The following is a 22,409-nucleotide window of genomic DNA, read 5'->3' as shown; positions in this document are numbered from 1 at the left end:
CTGTTTGAGTCTTAGTTCCCTCACCTGGAAGATGGGCTTAATAACTTTCATCTTGCAGAGTAAATGTGGGATTTAGAGAAAACCCATCTGTTGGGGGTACAGATTACCCAGTATGATTCAGCCCCTAAAATGACTAGTCTAGAATAAGCAGAAACTTTGTGTTACTTTGTTACTTTGTCACCAAATTGACTGTTATAGGATTTTATTTCAACTTCCATTATTACAATACCATTTATTTAAATAGAAACTCTGAAAAAAAAAATAGAGAATCTGGATAGGTATGAGACAATCCTTGCCCTCACAAAACCATCACATTCCAACCCAGACTTTCTTTGAAACTATCAACCAAGCTGGACGTTTGGGGAACAGGTCAGCTGAGAGCTGAGGAGAGGTCGGTTTATACCTTCTGGGCCCCTCTTTAAAATCTCCCAGATACTTCTGCCCCTTCTATACACTTCTCAGGCTTTTAAATGGACCGGAGAAATCTTTGGCACGAATTGTTACTGAGCTTTTCGGTAAAACCAAAAAACGTTCTAAGATGCTGAATGCAAAGGCAGCAAAAGAGAAAAAGACGTAAGATTTAACTATTAACATGCCACTCTATTTCCAGAAAAATCATCACGCCTGACTGTAAGACTGGCCTGGGAGGGAAAGCAGCAAAAACCCTCCGCGTAGTAAAACCCGGTCCTGGGGGCGAGGGACAGCGTAGCGAGACCACTGCAGGGCGCCGGGCCGCACGCACCTCGCGAACGCACGGTCGAGGCCGGACGTTTGCAGAGGGGCCAGGGGTCCGGGGCAGGGTCGCCGCGGGCCGCCTGGTTCCAAGTGCACCTGGGGCCGGGGAGCAGCGGGTCCAGCAAACCAGCCCGCCCAGGCCCTGCACCCGGAAGGACTGGCAGCGCTACACCCTCCGATGAAAGTGGCGCGCACGGCTCCAGAAAACACTTGCCCTTGTGGCCATTTTCGGTGGGGCTGCCAGGCGCCCTGTGCTCTGCGTCCCCGCGGTGGGACAAATGGGCTCCCGAGATAGGAAGTTACAGAACTTTCAGAACAAGAGGCCCGCGAGGCCGGGGCAAGGCGGGGTCCGCTGATCCGGGCCCGCAGGGGGCGGGTGGGGGAAGGGCAGAGGTGGTGTCGAGAGTCTCCCCGGGGATCCAGCCCCGCGCGGGGCCAGCGGCAGGGAGAAGGCGCGGAGACCGCGCTCCCCCTCCGGCGGCTGCTCGCTCTCCAGTACCGGCGCGAGCCGGAGAGGTGCAGCCCCGCGAGGAGGGGCCGGCGCGCCGCGGCGGGAGGGGCGCCGGCGGACTCGCAGCCCTCGGGCCCGCGGCGGGCGGCGCGGCTCCTCACTGCACCAACCTGCGGGCTCGGGCTGGCTGCGGGCCGCGGCCCCTCCCACCCGCACCCCACCCGCGCCGCCGCCGCCGCCGCCGCCGCCCCGGGCCGGCCCAGTCCCAGCCGCTGCCGCAAGGAGCCGGCGTGCGGGGCGCCCCGCTCCGACCGCAGCCGGCGGGGGCTTCGCGGCCACCGCGGCGTGCACCCGGGGCTCCGGCCTCCCCGGACCCCGCTCCCCTCCCTCCCTCCCTGCGTCCCTCTCGCCCCCGCCCCTTTCTCCCACCTCCCCCCCCCCCTCCCTCCGCGCTCCTCCCGCCCGGCTGCGCGCTCGGCTCCCCGCGCCCCCCGCGCCCGCTCGCTCCTCCTCCAGCCCCGGCCCGGCCTCCCGCGCGCCCTCCAGCCCGCTGCGCGCCGGCCGCCGCCTGGTCATGTCAGGATGGAGATCCGGCAGCACGAGTGGCTCTCGGCCTCCCCCCACGAGGGCTTCGAGCAGATGAGGCTCAAAAGCCGCCCCAAGGAGCCCTCGCCGAGCCTGACCCGAGTGGGCGCGAACTTCTACAGCAGCGTCAAGCAGCAGGACTACAGCGCCAGCGTCTGGCTCCGGAGGAAAGACAAGCTGGAGCACGTAAGAGCGGCGCGCTCCCCGGGGCCTCGGCCCGGCACCTGCCCCGGAGGTGGCCGGAGCGCGCGTGGGGCGGCGGGGCCGGGCGCGGGGGACCCCCAGGTGGCGCGACGCGGGGACGGGGCGGCCGCGTCCTCCTTCCGCCCTGGGGCCTCTGTTTTGCACTTTCTTGCCGGGAAGGACCGGGCTGCGGGGAGGAGAGGAGAGGGGAGGGGAGGTACCTTTCCTGGCACTGCCTGCCTCCCCCCGCCCCCCGCGCATCTCGACCTCCCCCACGGGCTTTTTTCAGGGTTCGTGGGCACCGCGTTCTCGGCGCGCCTCTGCGGGGTGAGCGAGAAGGGGAACTGCCCCAGCGGGGCTCCGAGGAACGTGGCGTCGCACGGTGGTGCGCTCAGAGGGGCCAGACGGTCTTTGGGGCTGTGTTACTTCGTCCAGAAACTACCCACCGCGAGTCCGCGCGGGAGCCGCCGCGGGCGACTCCGCCTGGGTCCGCGCACGAGCCGGGAGAGTTTTCTGCAGCCCGTGCTCCGGGGTGAGCCGCTGGCCATCCTTGCTTGAGCCCAACTAGGGAGAGCTGTGCGCGCTGCGAGGAGGAGAGAGGCGAGCGGCCCGCCCTGCTCCGCGGGAACCGCCGCCCGGCCGGGTGCGAGCCGGCGAGCCGGGACCTCCGCTCCGCTGAGCGCGCGCCTCGCGGGCGGCGTCCCGGGCGCCGGAGCTGAGCCCCTGGGGCTCGCCGTTCTGGAAGGGGAAAGTCCCTCTAAAGAGACGTTTAGTGGATCCCCAGTTTCCACCCTGACCCGTCAGCCTCTTCTTAAACCAGATGTTAAAATGAAACTAAGAGAATTCTCTCGGAGGGCAGCCCCGCTAGGCAGGGAGAGGATGCTGTTTCTTCCCGCGGAGCTGCATAATCCGAATCGAGCCCGTTAATGGAATGTGGAGGTTTCCTTGTATTTGGGTCACATCTCCAATTGTGACAGAAAGATAAGAAGGAGAACTTCGTAAACTCACACATCTTCTGCCGCCCCACCGACCTCACTCACGTCTGCACCGCGTCCCCCCCAAGCGCTTCTCCTCTCCTGGGTTTTGTTTGCAGCAACATCAAGCTTCCCAAGAAGCAGCGTGCAATGCAAAGGGGTGTTTCTCCCACAGCCTGAAAGAAAGGTCTGTGCCTTTTCTCTGAGGGCCTGATTAAGTCCCTTGAAAGCTGGAGTTTAAAGCTTCCAGTTGGGGAACAGGCTGTTTGGGTGTAGAGAACCATTTCCGGGTATCCGAAGGATGTCTCAGATCCTTAGGGCCATGGAAGTAGCTGATTCTAGGAGAACAAGTTGTTTGAAAGGCAGCAGAATCCACTTAAAAATGCAAGTTCCGGAATTAGCATAGGGATCTGGTGGTTAGTAGTTTCAAGAGCACCTTCTTGGAGTTTGGCTGTAGAAGCTGTGTCTGATGTCAGTACCAGGGAAACTGGTCCGGTCTTAGAGCAGTGGGAGAATAATCTCCCTTTCCCTGAATATGTGTTCATTTGCACCTTGTGCTTTTACCTGCTCTGTGGCCTTTCTTCTCCAAGTGGAAACCAGTAGTGCACCCTTTTCTAGGTCTCCCTGAGTCCCAGACAGAGCACAGCTTTGACTTCAGTGCGCCCTCACTTTCATGTTTCCACTGAGTTTCAAGGCCTGCTGGGGTGGGCCATGGCCGCCTCACGGTTCTGGGTGAGTGTTGGATGCTGAGCCTCTCCTGAGGCTTACAGACCAAGAAAAGGAAAGTCTGCTTGTTTAGAGGCACCCGAGGTCCCATGCTTTCTTATTCATTCAGAGAATGAGAGCATTGCATTAAAAAAAAAAAGAAAGAAAGAAAAGAAAAAGAGAGCATTGCATTAAAAAAAAAAAAAAAAAAAAGAAAGAAAAAGAAAGAAAGCCACCTCATTTTTTATTTAAATCAACACAGCAATTTTGTTTGCTCTCTCAAATACATTTCATGAGACAGGTACTCTGCTTCTGATGGTTTTCTCTGTATCTGCTTTCAGTTAGAAAGGGGGCATTTTGCTTCCAGTGAAATTTTTTGAGACAATCTCTTGTTCCTTTGGAGCATCTACGTTTTAAAGGAAAACTAGTATTTCTGAAAGTACAATGAAAAAATTAAATGAGCATAAAAATAAAAATTTTATCTAAAGTCAAGCTTGGGGTATTTATAATAGATATCAGATGTTGGGGTACCCCACATTTCAGGTAGTTTGATGTGAATTTCTAGTTAGATAGTTGAAATTTAAAAACCTGTAACATAGGGAACCTAGTATATTTTTGCCATGCAAAGCTGAAAACGTAATATGGACTTTATTATACACGGCGTGCTGAACCTATGTAACACCACAGAGATTAGAATGAGTGATGAGTGTTATATAAAATTCAAAGGTGATATAGGGTAGTTGAAAAAAATCCCTTTGATCTGTCTAATCAGATGGAGGGCCACCATTTTTTATTAGGTTAAAAAAATGAGTAATTATGATGGAGATCATATGCATGCAAATGGCCTACGTTCTTTTGCCGGTTTTTAAAAAACCAATCTAGAATTAAGGGCATAAGTAAGTTACGGCTTCAGATGACACACATTCTCAGTCATCGCAGTGACGGAATTCCCTGGAATGAAATGTGGCGGCGTGTGGACTCCGTCCAGACTTCAGAGGCATTGCTCAGTCTGAGAGTCAATAACACGATGTAAAGTGACGGCGAAGGAATATACTTCCACCCACTTAGCTAAAAGTGACAATAATTTATCTCTCCTTCTCTGGTTTTAAAGGCTACAGAACTGATCCCCGGGCCATACATGTGAAACTGACATGAATTGGTCAAGGATAGGTCAGAGCCCATCTTTGAATCTGTTTCCTGTCACTTGTTGGTCGGTACTGAAGATGAATGCCCATTAAGAAATAAATGCACCTGAGGGAATTCTCGTGTCCTTACGTCATGATGAGAAGCTACAAAGGTTTGGTACCGTGAATTTGGCACTTTAAACTCCACTTGGAAATTTCAGGAAAAAGTAAAATTTCTGGCCACGGGTAGACTGTCTTCTCATTAGCTACAAATAGTGCTCTTGGTTCTTAGAAACCTTTCCTCCTTATTCTGCCTCACTGTGCCCGTGGCTGTGGACGATAAACAGTGGCACGAAGTCTCAGTTTAGAAGGTTCGGGAAACAACAGACGTCTTATATTCTGTAAGATCCTCTGTTACTTGCCGTGTAACGTAAAAGTGAAGCATTATGGTCTAGCAAAGCAAGAGGAGCAGGGGGCCCTTCCTTCAACCCCCTGACCCACCCCTGTTCTGTCAGCCCTCCCTGGGGCTGGGTCACTTTAAGAGGAACCACGTAATACGATTTAACTGTCATCCCACAGGAGACCGTAGCATCAGTTATGCTGGTCTCGCGGTTCATGGTGACATTATGCCCTGTTTGCATTTTTTTGTTTTTTGTTTTTTGTTTTTTTGGTACAAAGTAAGAGAGTTGCTGAGGCTACTCTGCTCAGTTGCTTGGTTTTATGCCAGTCGTGTGTGTAGAAGTTTCCTGATGGCACTTACGGAGCTAGGGAAAGCCTTATTTTCGCTTGTGCTTACTCAGCTAGCTCTTGTCTAAGTGTGGTTAAGCGTGGGGCTCTGGTGAGGCAGACCACCATCTCTTATTAGTTCTGTGATCTCAGGCACAGGACTCAGAGTCACCAGGAGGCACCTTCATATTCCTCCTTAAAGGAGACGCAGGCTTGCTGGGATGATCCAGAGAGACTGTCCATCAGTCCGTCGCAGAGACGCACAGCCCTTGACGACGTTGGGGGCGCCACACTGCAAAATAGCATTTCCCCTCCCACATCTCCTTTGCGCAGGGTGCAGGTTCTCAGTCCGTTCAGACTGCTGTAACCAAATGCCAGAGATTGAGGGTCTTGTAAATACCCAACGGGGCTTTCTCACGGTTCCGGAGATCTCAGACGAAGTCCAAGATCAAGGCTCCGGCCCAGGCAGAGGCTAGCAAGGGGTGCGTCCTGTTTCCCAGATGGCTCTCTTTTTGCTCTCCCCCTCAGGGTAGGAAGGGGGAGGGAGCTCTTTGGAGATTCTGTAATAAGCTATTCTCCTCTTGATGAGGATTCCAGCTTCATGACCTAATCACCGCCTGCAGGGGGGGGATGAGGTTCCAACGTATGACGTTTGTATGAACACAACTACGCAGTCCACAGCAGCGGGGGAGTTTCCTTCTGGGAGTTGCCCGGCCTGCCGGAAGCTCCATCCCGATGCGTGTTGTCAAGGCAGCCAAAGGGAAGATGGTAAATCATGTCAAGTCTCTCAGTGTTTCCACCCAGAAGGGTGGAAACAGACTTTCTGTTTATTGACCAAAGACAGTTTCGAGGTCAAGGCTTGCTTCTGAGGAGGTGCTGAAGGGGGACCTGACAGAGACCCAGAAGAAGGGGAAAGAGGACATGACCAGCTTCTCAGCGTGACCACAGCACATAAAGCACTTAGCACCGTGTGTGGCTTTGTTACGTGTTCTACTCGCGGTACCTGGAGATGCGGTTGCTTCTTAGGTATTAGCTAGCGCTCTGGCTGAGCCCTTACACTCCCCCCAGAGAGCTTCGGGAGGTCGCGTTTGAGATCAGCCTGGCTGCGATGTAGGCCTGGACCCAGAGTATGGGGGCCCTTTGGCCGGCAAGGGCCGCTCACCATCCCAGACATGTCATGCTGCGTCTGCCTGGCTTCCAGTCTGTTCTCTGGGACCCCAGTTGTGCCCTCCCCGGCCATTCAGAACCTGTCGCTTCTTGTTCCTACTCTGCAGGCTCTGCTAGCCGAGATGGGCTCCTGCCTCATCCCCAACCCCTGTTTTCCAACCCAGCTCTGTGCTGGTGGACTTGAGTGGAGCAGGATGTCATTCATCTGCATAATGGCTCAGCAAGGCCTTTAAGACGGGACAAGAAAGCAGAGGAGAGAATTTGTAAAGAGTGGAAGATAGAGTCCTTAATGTTCATACTTGTAGAGAACCTTAATGTCTTGCTTGGTTTAGGTGAGTGCGTCCCTTAAAAAAACTTGTCTTCTCTAAGCGTGACTGTGCACCTGCTTAAATGCATTGTGTGTTACCGCTGAGTAGTAAATAAACACCCAGGGCACACTTGCCTCCTGGAATAAATTATTCACATGATGAGCAAATAATAATGGATTGGAGCAGACCTGCTCACTGTGGTGTAGGCTTGTATTGCGTAATGCCGTTTGTGTCTCACAGAACGACTTTGTGAACGTCTCATTTATGCCCCACAGAGCAGATCAGTAAAGCACCGAATGAATCTTTAAGGTAGTCCATTAAAAATCAATTGAGCAAACGGAAAAGAGTCTTTCCTAACTTCACGTATTATTGTTCAATCTCTGTGTTACAGGGTAATTTTAGTCTGGCGCATGTTTAAGAACATTTACCAGGATGATTTCCTGTGATTTTAGATGGAACAGACAAAGCCTAGCCTGAGGCGGGATTCTGTCATCGTCAAGGAATAGAAATTTAGATGTCTCTGGAGTGTGTTCTAATGGACCTCATGTTGTGTCCATTATCCAGGTAGCAAGTATTAATTCCACTAATGGACTTCGCTCACTGCCGGTTGACATTTCAGTTTATATTGAAGAACCTTTGATTCTTTGAACTCTGTGGGGTGTCTTACTGACTTATTTTGAGGTCGTCATCGGCTATGACCTATCATATGTGATATGTTTGATTGGAGAAGCTGGAGAGGATTGGATTTAAGGTTTCTGTTTCCTCCCTTCTTCCGTATAATAGCCATATACCAATTTCTGGCCAGTTTCTCTAGAAGTTTTTACCTCTCTTGGCAGACTTCTGTGCCTCTCTTGGGTTTTAATCTGTGTAACAGATTTCAGTTCTTCTATTTTAGCTCCAAAGATCAAGAAATGTGAGGGAGCTTTTGCGATGTTTTTATATGAATTGACTGATAACGGGGCATGATCAGGCAAAGGTAGGCTCGTTGCTAAGATATCCACCCAGGAATGGTGCTCCGGGTGCATATACTGCAGACCGTGAAGTTACTAAATTGTCTTAAGATTCACACCCACACAGATTGTATTGCAAGAGCTTAGAATACAACAATGAATGTTCAGGAACAGTTGAAATGCCAAAATGTGACTGTTCAGAGATAGACTTTTTTTAAAAAAAAAAAAAAACAAAAAAATTTTTTTTAAATTTTTCTCACAAACAGAAAAACATGAGCCCAATTTCTAAAATCACAGATCAAGCCTTTAAGCAGAGCTTATGGGGGGGGGGGGGGGAACACAGCACCTTTCCTAGGTAGAATTAATCACCTCATAAAATCTCACTGCTGTCTAACACATAAAGTGGGCCCAAGTCGAACTGCCTGACCTGGTACTGTGGGACCGGATGTCATGGCCATTGGCTGATAAATATGGTTCTTTATTCCCTAAAGCAGACAGGGAGCCTTGTGACTATACTCTTTTCTGACTTACATAGGATTGGGCTCCTGCCCTTAAGTTCATAGGTCTGATCCAGCAACACCAGAAGGAGTTAGCTTGGGAGACTGGGACGGCAACAGATTCTTGCTGCAGGTGACTTGTTTTTTGTTTTTTTTTTTTTTTCTTTTTTCCTTTTTAAAGATTTTATTTATTTATTTGAGAGAGAGAGAGCATGTGTGCAGGAGGAGGGCAGGGGCAGAGGAAGAAGAAAATCTTTTTTTTTTTTTAAAGATCTTATTTATTTATTTGACAGACAGAGATCACAAGTAGACAGAGAGGCAGGCAGAGAGGGAGGAGGAAGCAGGCTCCTGCTGAGCAGAGAGCCCAATGCGGGGCTCGATCCCAGGACCCTGGGATCATGACCAGAGCTGAAGGCAGAGGCTTTAACCCACTGAGCCACCCAGGCACCCCAGGAAAGAAAATCTTAAGCATACTTGTGCGCAGTTGGGGCTGTGTTTCAGGACCCTGAGATCATGACCTGAGCAGAAACCAAGAGTCTGATGCTTAATCAGCTGTGCCACTGAGGCATACCTTGCAGGCACCTTTTATGTGGAAGACACTTAACTTTGTTAGGAGATTCCAAGGACTTTCATGTAACAAGCATTAATACAACATGTACTGTGTTCCAAGTGGTGGAGGATATACAAAGACTAGAGCAGGGTCCCTCCCTCAAGATGTTGACGGCTTTATAAATACAGTTATCATCTGATCACAGTGTTAGGAATAACGCTGGAAAATGCAAAGTAGCACGAGAACATTGCCTTTGAAGGACTTGTTTAGACAAGGATAAAATACTGTTAAAAATATGTAATGTCACATAAAATGATGAGGTATTATAACAAACTCGTTTATTTCAGTAATGCAAAGTTGCTATAAAATTTGAAAATCAATTGATGGAATTGATCACATTAAAAGAATGATAGAGTATACCCAAGTGATTGTTCCAACAGTTGAAGAAAAAGCACTTGATAAAATTCTATACCTAAGCATGACAAAATTCTCAACAAAGTGGACATAAAAAGAAATTTTATTGTTCTGACACAGGCATTTTTTAAAAAAACAAAAACTCAACAGTTAATGGTGAGATGTTGAAAAATTATTTGCACAGATTGTAAGTAGAATGGAGATATCCACTTATCATGACTTATACTCAGCATTGTACAGGAGGTCTTAGCCAATGCAAGAAAGCAAGAAAAAGGAATATATAAGGATTGAAAAGGAGGAAATAAAATTGTCATTCTTAGCAGTTGACTTGAATATGGACGTTTGAAACCCAAATACACCACTGATACACCTAATGAATTAATAATGTCCCTGGATTTATCACAGCCACTCCATACAAGGTCAATATGCAAAATCAAATTAGAAAAAAGTTATTCCAACGCAAAACTAAAGATCTTTACCATTTACATTAGCATACAAATAACAGCTACTTAAGGAAACAGGAAGATCTCTTTTTAATTCTCCACAGACTGTATCAGAGCACAGATACAATTCAGTTAAATCCCAACAAGTTTGTGTGTGTAAATCTGTTGAAAATGATTCTAAAAATTATGTGAAAATACCAATGACCAAGAATAGCCTGCATAATCTTGATGAAGAAGGATGAAGTTAGAAGAATGTTTCTATATATTAAGACTTATTATAAACTAAATTAATCGAAGCAATGTGGTACTGGTGCAGAGATAAACAAGTAGATCAGTTGACAGAATAGAGAATGCAGAAAGAGACCTGTGTATATACTTTGTTATTGACAGGTACTTGAAATTTGGCAAAAGTGGTAGGCACAGCAGCGTAGTGGGAAAAGATGGTCTTTTAAAAAATGGTTCTTGGTCAGTTGTACATCAGAATGAAAAATGGATCTTGACTTCTCTTTAATGCCATACACAAAAATCAGTTTAATGTAGGTTATAAATCTAATGTAGAAATGGAAACAAGGAGGCTTCTAGAAAATAATATAATAAAAAAAAATCTTCACCAACTTGGACTAGAGAAAAACATTCTTAAGCAATTTTAATAGTTCCAGTATAGTGTTTATTAATAAACTGGACCAGAGTAAAATTAAATAATTTTTTTTTTTTAAAGATTTTGTTTATTTATTTATTTGACAGACAGAGATCACAAGTAGGCAGAGAGGCAGGCAGAGAGAGGGGAGGAAGCAGGCTCTCTGCCGAGCAGAGAGCCCGATGTGGGGCTCGATCCCAGGACTCTGGGATCATGACCTGAGCCGAAGGCAGAGGCTTTAACCCACTGAGCCACCCAGGCGCCCCTAAAATTAAATAATTTTGACAGTAAAAGATTCCATTAAGAGAATTAAAAGGCAAATCACAAAACAGGATATATTTCCAACACACACTCTGACAAGGAGTTTGTATCCAGAATATATAAAAAGCATCTACAAATCAATAAGTGAGCAAGACATTTAAACAAGAACTTCACAGGAACATAGCCAAGCCATCAAATGTATAAGGTGCTTGACGGCATCCGTCTTCAAGGAAGTAAACAGTTGAAATGATACTTTACTATATAGCCACAAGAATGGCTGAAATTAAAATGACAGATAATAACAAGTGTTGAGTAAAATGAGGAACAACTGTAACTCTCAGAACTTCTACTAGGACTGTATACCTGTATGTGGGATAACGTAGATGACTCTTCCAGACAGAGAAATAAGTGAAGGAAGTCAGAGACTGTTCCTGTTTATGTGAAAAAACCGGCAAAGCTAAGTGATGAGTATAGTGATTACCTTTGTAGGTAAGATGGGAACTAGGGAGGCTCTTGGCGGGGGTGGGGTAGGGGCTAGTAGTGTTCTGTCTCTTTTTTTAGGGTATGGTTACAAAGTAACAGTTACTGAACTATACACTGAGGATGCCTGGGTGGCTCAGTTTGTTAGGCAGTTGCCTTTGGCTTAGATCATGGTCCTAGGGTCCTGGGATCAAGCCACGCATCTATCTCCTTGCTCAGTGGGGAGCCTGCTTCTTCCTCTGCCTACCTCTCCCCCGCTTGTGTTCTCTCTCTGTCAAATCAAAAAATAAAATCTTAAAAAAAAAAACCAAACACTATACCCTGAAGATTTATACACCTCATGTATATCATTATTTCCATGATTGTTTATTTTTTTAAAAAGTAAAACGTATACAGTGCCCTTCCCCTTGCTTACTGCTTATTTCTGGCTGTTCCTTCTCAGACTTGCTTCTCCTGTTCTATTCTCTCTAGTCCATGGACCTTGGGCCGTGATGCCCTCTGTCACTGTGGTGTTCACGCGGCTGACTCGTACTTATCACCTCCCTGGGACTGGCTTCCTGGGTCCTGAAGAGGTTGGGCTTCATTCTGCAAGCAAAGGGAAGATGTTTGAATGCAGCAAGCCCACATTTCAGGAAACCTGCCCTGTCGAGGAACCAGAGCCTGCAATTGGGGAAACCAGCGTTAGTCTCTCCTAGCGGTAGGGGTGGGAAGTAACGAAAGAATGTGGTAGAAGCAGAAAAATTGAGGAGGGGAAGATGCCAGAAATGTTGTGAAATAGGAGTTGACGGGGACTTGGTGCTTGGTTGAATGTGCGGAGTCCGGGCAGCCTTATCCATTCAGCAAACCTTTGCTGAGTGCCAGGGATGTCCCCGTAACTGAGATTGGCACGGTGGGGACAGGGATGAGCACGGAAATTTCCCAAGACTCCTTGAGAGTTGGAATTCCGCCCTGTTCATCATTGTATCTTGGCCCAATTTCTTGTTATTATCTTGATCCATATTATCCATATTCTTATGGGCATAATTACAGACATTGCAGTTCTGCTGTCCGCAAGGAACTGAGCCCCAAGCTTGGGAAGGTTCAAACGCACATGATTGGACCTTTGACCTCAGATTATTTACGGTTTAGCCCTCCAGAGCTCAATTTAGGGGCTCCTAGGTGGCTCAGTCGGTTAAGTGTCTGACTCTTTTTTTTTTTTTTAAGATTTTATTTATTTATTTGAGAGAGAGGGAGAAGATAGAGACAGAGAGCTGTGGAGGGGGAACAGAAGGGAAGGGAGAAGCAGATTCCACCCTGAGGGCAGAGCCTGACGTGGGGCTCCATCTCGCGACCCTGAGATCATAACCTGAGCTGAAATCAAGACTTGGACGCTCAACTGATTGAGCCACCCAGGTGCCCCCAGTGTCCAACTCTTGGTTTTGGCTCGGACCATGATCTCATGGGTTGTGGGATCGAGCCCTGTGTGGGGCTCCGCACTCAGCTTAGAGTCTGCTTGAAGATTCTCTCCCTCTGCCCCTCCCTGTTTCTCTCCCAAATCAATCAATCAATCAATCAATCTTTAAAAAAAAAAAGAAAAGGAACTAAAAAAGTCACCTCTAAACCCAAGTCCTCATTAGGTGCCCCTCATGGATGCAGGCATTGTGAGTAGGTAGGTGTCTGTTTTATAGCACTGAACATGCTATTTTTTTTTAAATTACTGATTGTCTATTTTTTGCCTTCAGTGGAAAGTTTGAGGACAATATGAGCGTCTTATTCATGACAACACACCCTTAAGACCCAACACAGTGCTTGATGGACATCTAGTATTTATTGACTTAACTATTTAAAGAGTGAATGAATGAATGAATGAATGAATATGTGCTTAGGGAGGCAGGATCTGCACAAGTATTGAAGGAATGCGGTGGCATATGCTACTGGCCAGATAAGTAGAACAGACTCGAAATGCAATGAGAAGTCAATGAAAACTGACTTGAGGTAAGACGGAGAAGCCAATAGACGAGTCTCCCTCTACCCCATCCACAGGTTGAAGCTCCATTGACTTCTTTTAAGACTGGAGAATGGTGGTTTCCCATTCACTTTATTGACCTCTTTCAATGTGTAATGCTGTTGTTTACGATGAATTTTGTTTTGGTTTTCATTTCTGTGGAACTTAGTTTTAATGAGTCAAGAGGAGAACATTAACTTTTGAATTTTCTCCAAGTACTTTGGTCTGACCCGTTGCCTCGCTGAAATCCTCTGGTTCATTATTTAGCCTTTGCCTGCTCTGTCTTGAGCAGTGACTGTAGGACACTCAGCAGCAGGGAATGTGTCAAAACTGCCAGAATGCCCCAAAACACCCACCACTCTTGATAGTTAAGAATCTCTGCTCTAACTTCCTGACTTGTATGGTTTCCAAACTTTTTCTCATTTTCTGTAGGCTTCCTGCTTTAATCCATGACACGTACACACATTGCTCGAAGCCCCTCCTATATAATTACTAATACATCTTTTTTTTTTTTAAATAAACTTTCATTTTGGAATAACTCTGGATTTATGGAAGAGTTACAAAGATATAGTAAAGGAATTTCCTATGATGCATGTCTCGCCCAGTTTCAGGTTTCCCTCAATCTTAAATTACAAACTCTAGACTTCAGTAGAATTTTTGATAGAATTTTTGTGTTCCAGGACACAACCCAAGATAATCCATTGCATTTAGTTGTCATGTGTCCTTAGTCAGCCTCTGGTCTATGACAGCATCTCAGGCTTTCCTCATTTTTCATCACCTTGAACAGTTTTGTTTTTTTTTTTTAAGCTTTACGGAGGTATAATCGACTATTAAATTGTAAGATACTTAAAGTGAACATTATGCTAATTTGATATACATACATTGTGAAAGGATTTCCACCATTAAGTTAATGAAAACATCCAGTGCCTCACATATTTATCTTTCTCTCTGTGTATGAGAACATTTAAGTTCTACTGTCTTGGCAAGTTTTAATTATGTAACAATTTTATCAGTTGTAGTCACCATGTCATACCTAAGATGCTCCGACCTTATTCTTATTGATGAAAGTTTGTACCCTTTTACCAACCTCTTCCTGTTTGCCCCTGACCCGCAACCCTGGCAGGAGACCACTGTTTTGCTCCCTGTTACCATGAGTTAGACTCTTTCTCTTTTTTTTCTTTTTTTTAGATTTCACATATAAAGTATTTTTCATTCTCTGTCTGGCTTTTTCACTTAGTATAAAGCCTTCTAGGTCTATCCATGTGTTTACAAATGGCACGATTTCCTTTTTTCTCATCACATCTTGTTTATTCATGCATTGATAGAAACTTAGGTGATTCCGACATCTTGGCTCTTGCGAACAATCGTGTAGTGAGCATGGGAAGGCAGAGATCTCTTTGATATCCTGTTTTTATTTCCTTTGGGCATATACTCTGAAGTGAGATTGCTGGGTCATATGATAGTTCTATTTTTAATTTTTTGAGGAAACTCTGTACTGTTTTACATGGTGCTACACTGATTTACATCCCTACCACTGGTGCGCAGAAGTTTTGTTTCATCTACATCCTTGCTAACACATGTTATCTCTTTCTTTTTGACGATATCCATTCTCAACGGTGTGAGGTGATATCACAGTTGTGGTTTTGATTTACATTTCCCTGATGATTTGTGATGTTGGACAACTTTTCACATATCTGTTGGCCATTTAGTTGGATTTTTTTTTTCTTTTTTGCTGTTGAGTTGTATGTGTTCTTTATATATTTAGAGTATTAACCTCTTATCAGATATGTGATTTGCAAATATTTTCTCCCATATGGTAGGTTGCCTTTTCATTCTTGATGGCTTCCTTTGCTGTGCAGAAGCTTTTTATTTTGATGTTGTCTCCTTGTTTATTACTGTTTCTGTGCATTTGCTTTTGGTGTCAAATCCAAGAAGTCATCGCCAAGACGGATGTCAAAGGATTATCTTCTATGTATTCTTCTAAGAGCTTGGTTTCAGCTCTTAAATTCAAACCTTTTGATTTTGGTGGTATGGTGTGAGATAGGGATTCCGTCTAAATCTTTTGCCCATGGCTCTCCAGTTCTCCCAACACTGTTTATTGTAAGGACTGTCCTTTCCTCACCGTATATTCTTCACTCCTTTGTTGCAAATCAGTTGTCCATTTTTGTATGGGTTTAATTCTTAGGGTCTCTCTTTTGTTCTACCAGTCTCTGTGTCTGTTTTTATGACAATAGTGTATTGTTTTGATTACTGAGTCTTTGTGATTTAGCTTGAAATCGGGAAGCGTGATGCCTCCAACTTTTTTTCTTCTTTCTTAAGATTGCTTTGGCTACTCAGGGTCCCCTAGTTTCATACACATTTTAGGATTATATTTTCTATTTCTGTGAAAAATATCATTGGAATTTTAATAGTAATTGTATCAAATCTATTGATTGATTTTGTAATATGGGCATTGTAACAATATTGTTCTTCCAATCCATGAGCCTGGAATGTCTTCCGTTTATTTGTGTCTTCTGCAGTTTCTTTCATCAATGTCTTGTAGTGTTCAGTATACAAAATGTTTCATTTCCTTGGCTAAGTTTTCTCCTGAGCATTTTGTTCTTTTTCATGCAATTGCAAATGGGATTTTTTTTTCTTAATTTCTCTGATAGCTTGATTTTAGTGTATAGAAATGGAACTGATTTTTGCACATTGACTTTGTATCCTTCTAATTTACTATATTTGCTGATTAGACCTAGCAGTTTTTTGGTGGGTTCTTTGGGATTTTCTCTGTATAATATCGTGTTATCTGCAAAGAGAGACTGTTTTATTTCTTTGTTTTTGATTTGAATGCCTTTTATTTATTTTTCTTCCCTAACTACTCTTATTAGGACTTCCAGTACTGTGTTGAATAAAAGTGGTGAGAGTGGGCATCTTTATCTTGTTTCTTCCTGACCTAAGAGGGAGAACTTTCAGCTTTCACATTGAGTATGATGTTAGCTGTCCTCTTGCCATTTATAGCTTTTATAGTGTTGAGAATCATTCTTCCTATGCCCAGTGTGTTCAGAGTTTTTTATCATGAAATGGATGTTGAATTTTGCCAGGTGACTTTTATGTATATATTGAGATGATTATATGATTTTTAAAAAAAGATTTTATTTATTCATTAGAGAGAGAGAGAGAGAACACGGGCCAGAGTGGGAGGGGAAGAGTGAGAGGAGGAAGCAGACTTCCCACAAAGCAGGGAGCCCAACGTGGTGCTTGATCCCTGGACCCAGAGATCATGACCTAAGCCAAAGGCAGATGCTTAACTATGTGAGCCACTCAGGTGCCCTGATCATATGACTTTTTGTCTTTCATTTTGTTAATGTGGTGTATCATATTGCTTGTGGATGTTGATTCATCCTTGCATCCCTGGAATAAATCCCATTTGATCACGATGATTGGTCCTATTAAGGTATTGCTGAATTCAGTTTGCTAATGATTTGTTGAGGATTTTTGCATCTGTGTTGATCTGAGGTATTGGTATGTAATTTTCTTTTCTTGCAGTGTCCCTGTCTGATTTTAGTGTTAGGGTAATGCTGACCTCATATATTGAGTTTTGAAATGTCTTCTCCTCTTCTGTTTTTTGGAAGAGTTTGGGAAGGATCGATACTGATTCTTCTTTAAATGTTTGGTAGAATTCACCAGTGAAGCCATCAGGTCCTGGACTCTTATTTGTCAGGAGGTTTTTCATTACTGATTGAACCTCCTTACTAGTAACCAATTTGTTCAGCTTTTCAATTTTTTCACAACAGCCTCGGTAGGTTGTATGTTTCTAGGAATTTATCCATTTCTAGATGATTGTCCATTTTGTTGGTACAGGTATCACATGCTGTTGATAAGTTCTTGTTACTCCACTTCACTTTGACAAATGTCCTACAGTAGTAATTTTTTCACCAACTGGAAGGAATTCAAACAGGAGTTTTGCTCTTCTGAAAAAAGACAAAGAGAAATTCCTTCAGCATTTTTTTTTTTAGTTTCTTTTCAGCATAACAGTATTCATTGTTTTTGGCACCACACCCAGTGCTCCATGTAATCCGTGCCCTCTCCAATACCCACCACATGGTTCCCCCAACCTCCCACTCCCCGCCCCTTCAAAATCCTCAGATTGTTTTTCAGAGTCCATAGTCTCTCATGGTTCACCTCCTCTTCCAATGCATTGAGCCCTTGTAGAAACGGAGCATAACAAATAGCATGGAGGACAAGGGGAGAGGGAGAGGAGAAGGGAGTTGAGGGAAATTGAAAGGGGAGGTGAACCATGAGAGACTATGGACTCTGAAAAACAATCTGAGGGTTTTGAAGGGGCGGGGGGTGGGAGGTTGGGGGAACCAGGTGGTGGATATTAGAGAGGGCACGGATTGCATGGAGCACTGGGTGCAGAGCAAAAACAATGAATACTGTTATGCTGAAAAGAAATAAAAAATTAAAAAAAAAGAAAAAGAAAAGAAACGGTGCGCACTCCTAGCGGTGAAAGTGGCGCCACCTAGCTCCTTCCCCAGGAACTGCACTCGACCTCTCCCATTAAGCTGCCGCTGCTTTGAAGGGTGTCTGTGAGCATCTGTGAGCATCTGATTTATCTTGATGTATTTTGTGCATCCATTAGCAAGACGGTATCGGAAAAGTCTAACGTTGATTTTTGGGTCTGGGAATACTAAACATTTTTTTTTTCATATAAATTAGTGACAATTGCTTCTTTATTCCATTCAGATTTATGAAAGATTTCGTAGGAACCCGTAGTTCTGAATATTGGGCGAAATGTGTATAATTGTTCATAGTGGCCTCCTATGATCCTTTGTATTTACACGGTATCAGCTGTAACGTCTCCTCTTTCATTTCTAATTTTATTTATTAGAGTCTCTCCCTCTTTTTCTTATCTATCTAAAGTGTGGCTAAAGGTTTACATATTTTGTTTCTCTTGAAAAAAAACAGCTCTTATGTTTTCTTGATCGTTTAGATCCTCTTCGTTTCTTTCATTTATTTCTGCCCTGATCTTTGTTATTCCCTTCCTTACACTAACTCTGGGTTTAGTTTATGCTTCTTTTTCTGGTTCCTAGAGGTGTAAAGTTAGATTGTTTATATGAACTCTTTCTCGTTTCCTAATGTAGGTGTTTATCTCTGTGAACTTCCCTCCTAGAACTGCTTTTGCTGCATCCCATAAGCTTTGTTATGCTGGGTTTCCATTTCCATTTGTCTACAGTTATTTTATTTTACCACAAAGGTGGTACCCACCTCCCAGGTGTGCAGAGAGGATTCTAGTAAGACCCTAGATTAGACAGAAGAGATGCCTGACCCTCAGGCTGTACTTTTAAGATACGCAGATGGGTCTCTTTTGGGAAGGACTGGGAAATAGGTATTTCTGTCTGCTGCCTGTGCTCTGAGACTCAGGGGTATTGGGGGGAGTGAACCATGGTAGGTCCTCATGGGCCTGTTAAGAACTATTTCTTTGTTTGCCATAGAGTTGTGGCCTCAGGGGTGCAAGCCTCATTGGCTTTCAGAGCTAGGTGTTTTGGGGGCCTGTCCCTCAGGGGCAATGATTGGAAGTTGGGGTGTTAGATGTTGGCTCCAAGCCTTGCTCCTTAGGAAGAAGCTGAGAGTCCTGCATTCCCTCCTCATTGTTCAGTGCTGTGCCCCTGGGGGGTTTTATGGCGGGGGTGCGTCTCTGCCTTTCCCCCCATTTCAATGTAAGTTTTTTCTCTTTTGCCCAATGTGTGGTGGTTGCTGAGCTCGTGTCTGGATTTCCATCAGAGGGAATTATTCCGTGTGTAGCTGGAGGTTGGTGTGTCGTAGAGGAGGTGAGTTCAGGAAGCTCCTATGTCAGGACCGTGGATCAGAACCCATGATCTTGACGGATGTAAAGAGTACCTGTCAGGACTTCTGTGGACTGTCCCTTACTGTGGGTGTGTCTGACATTTTTCAGGATGAGACTGATTACGGGTTGGGGGAAAGAGTATCACAGAGGTGAAGTTCTTCTCCACATGACTTGCTGTTAATCTTGATCACTTGGCTCAAGGAGAGTTTGCCAGCTTTGTTTACTGTAAAGTTATTGTCTTTCCTTTTCCACACGTTAATTTGTAAGTTGGGCATTAAGTCTGAAATCCCCACACTCAACAACTCCTGGACTGGGGAGTAGCCACATTTATCGTGTTGCAGGTTTTTTTCCTTTAAAGATTTTATTTATTTATTTGGGAGAGAGAGAGAGTGAGCATGAGAGGGGGAAGGTCCGTGGGACAAGCAGACTCCCCGCTGAGCAGGGAGTGGATGTGGAACTGGATCCTGGAACTCCAGGATCACGACCTGAGCTGAAGGCAGTCACTCAACCAGCTGTACCCTGTGTGGCCTTTTTCAATTAGGAACATGTAACCCTTCTCCCCCCAGATTTACTGTTCAATCACTTATTTGTCTCAGCAGATCTCTTGGCTATTTATTTTACACCGTTGGCATTCTCTATCATTTGTTATTGTTCCTTCAGTTATTCCCACTTTGGGTGCTGGGAGCTCTTTCAGGCTTCTCCTGTCTCTCTCGCACATGCCCTCATCCTCAGATGTCCTGAGCACTTCTTACTCTTTGTTGGTACTGAGGGCTCCAGGCTTGTCTGGTTTTATTTTTTAATTTTCTTGCCTCTTCCTAATGTAGTCTCAAGGTGTTTTTCATATGTGTAGTTAAAAAGAAGATGTTTTGTTTCCATGCCCAGAGGTCCAATAAGAGAAATAGTAGTTTCATTTATCCAGTGAAAGTTCGGTGCATGTATTTTGATAAAGGGGAACATCTTCATTTGTCAAACTCTTGACATGCTCTTAATGATAACTCCAGCTCATTAACTCTCACTCCGGTGATGGAAAGACGTTGACCAAGGATGACAGGGCGTGCTGAGTGGTACCGGGACTGTCTGTCTTACCCAGACATGGGCGAATGTGTGTGTCTACAGCTACTCTCATACTTCCCTTTTTTTCCAGTGCTGGTGGTCTGTTTTTGGAGAATCCGGTTCTGGGCGTGAATAACTCCTTTCCTGTCCTCTGGTTTCCCATTGGGCGTTATTTCCAGCCTCCTTATTCATGTTAAGAACACCTGGCCCATGTGTGGAAAAGGGAAGCCTTCCGTTGTCATGCTTTTCTCTTTTCAGAGCCAAGAGTGGCCTCTGAGATTTCAAATCCCCTTGGAAAACTCAGTTGGAAATTTTTGAGCCCAGCTCGCTTATCCCAAGAAAACATCCCCAAGCAGAACCAAGAGGAGATGGGTAGAAAGAGAAGGACAGGCATTGGAGCGCTTGGGGATGGAATGTTCCAGAGTGCACACAAATCAAGTGGGATGAATGCACATGTGTCTCAGGAGTCTTCCATCTCGGACTTCGCGCTGCTTCGTCCCTCCACCCCGAGTCCGTCTGTACCCCCTGCCGCCACCAGCAAGCCACCCAGTAGCAAGCACCAGGTTCCCAGTCCTTATGACTTTCTCATTAGACCACAAACGTGGGCATACTGGGTGCTTATTGCTAATGACATCCCTGCAAACCACAAAACTGAACTGGGCTGTAGGATGCTCGTAGCTTTTCTCACTGTAGGAAACACCAAATATGTGGAAGAAAGACGAGCAGGGCTTTGCTCTAAGGGGCCTGTGAAAAGCATGTATTACGGTCACTCTTCTTTCTTGAACAAAATCAAAGATGAATGGGGAGCCCACGTATGCTCTGAGTGTACAGGAGGCAGAGGGAAGTGCAGGCGCCCCAAAGCCCTGTGGGGTAGTTGCAGTAAGTCTGGTGAGGACCAGCGTGAATACTGGAGAGCATCAGCACGAGAAGCATCCTGGGAGGCGCTCAGAAGAGACAAGTCCTTGCCCGCCATGACTTCCTGCAGTTGCCTTTCCTGTTGGGGTAACTTCCGTCCATTTGGACACATCACTTTACTTGATTTTTGTATTGGGTTTAGAACATGGTTGACCCTTGAACAGCATGGAGGTACGTGGGTTCACTTCTCTGTGGGTTTTTCCTGATAAATATGATACAGAAACATATTTTCTCCTTCTGCTGACTTTCTAATGTGGATGTATATATAACACAGATGACATACAAAACGTGTGTCAGTCGGCCGTTGATGTTATCAGTAAGGCTTCTAGTCAACCGTAGGCCATGAGTAGTTCAGTTTTGGGGGAAGTGAAAGTTACGCATGGATTTTCGGCTGCTCGGGGGTTGATGCCCCAACCCCTGCGTTGTTCAAGGATCAACCGTAACTCTTACAGGATTGGTATTGAGCTCCTGGAAGGAAGCTTGGTGTGCTTGGGTGAAATATGACTGTGTAGAAGGTACTCAGGCAAAAAGGTTTGTACTCTGGTTGGAGAAAGTATTCACTTCAGTCTCTTATCTCTTTCCTGTCTTTAAATGTCAGAAAGCTTCTAGAAGGCACCGAGCAGGTGGAAAGCTTGCTAGTGTGGTAGATTTTAAAGCCTCTGGGTTTCTGATACAGCTCCAGGCACTTCCAGCAAGGCTCCAGGTGACGTTCTGGGTCATTTTCATTTGCTCAGAGAAGAAAAGGTTTGTGACAATGGACATCTATCTCGTCCTCTTTTGTCCGTATCTTTCTTTTGCTTGCAGGCCTGCTATGGGTGACAAGCTGTCTGGATAAAATTGCTGAGCAGCAATAAAAAATGGATTTCGAAAATTCTTTTTTTTTTTTTAAAGATTTTATTTATTTATTTGACAGATCACAAGTAGGCAGAGAGGCAGGCAGAGAGAGAGAGAGAGGAGGAAGCAGGCTCCCTGCTGAGCAGAGAGTCCGATGCGGGGCTTGATCCCAGGACCCTGAGATCATGTCCTGAGCCGAAGGCAGAGGCTTTAACCCACTGAGCCACCCAGGTGCCCCTCAAAAATTCTTTATTGATCAAATCACCAAAAAGGAAAGTTTTATATCTTTCATGGGGGGAGGACAGTGACTCCTCCGATCTGTGTATTACGTTTAATTCCCGCCAAAACAGGGCTAGCACCTAGCCTCAAGTTGGTTCCGACTCTCTGGCTTGCAATTTGCCACATGAAAACACGAGAAGATAAATAAGCTTTAGGATAGCACTGGTGGGTGGTTGTGCTAATAATCCAGAAAGACATTTCCTTTTCAGCATGACGTTGAGGGTTGTATTGTTTTAGCAAATGACTTATTTGTGGGAGGAGACTTAATATCTGTGTAATTCCAAGATTAGCCATCCAGTCTGAGTAGGATATTAGGTGGGCGGA

At 45.3% G+C, this 22,409-nt stretch overlaps 1 protein-coding gene across 1 annotated transcript in view; it reads left to right on the top strand.

The window, feature by feature from the left end:
* Positions 1–1,689: 1,689 nt before the first annotated feature.
* PLD5 (phospholipase D family member 5) overlaps positions 1,690–22,409 on the top strand; it is a 394,942-nt gene continuing 374,222 nt past the window's right edge. Inside the window, exon 1 of the mRNA XM_059412505.1 lies at positions 1,690–1,957. Coding sequence (XP_059268488.1) covers positions 1,769–1,957 — 189 coding nt within the window. The 5' untranslated portion in view covers positions 1,690–1,768. The remainder of the gene's footprint in view (positions 1,958–22,409) is intronic.

Source organism: Mustela nigripes, chromosome 10 (assembly GCF_022355385.1).
Source record: "Mustela nigripes isolate SB6536 chromosome 10, MUSNIG.SB6536, whole genome shotgun sequence".
Taxonomy (NCBI): Eukaryota; Metazoa; Chordata; class Mammalia; order Carnivora; family Mustelidae; genus Mustela; species Mustela nigripes.
Note: the sequence above shows the minus strand (reverse complement) of the source record. Positions and strands in the feature narration are given on the sequence as shown.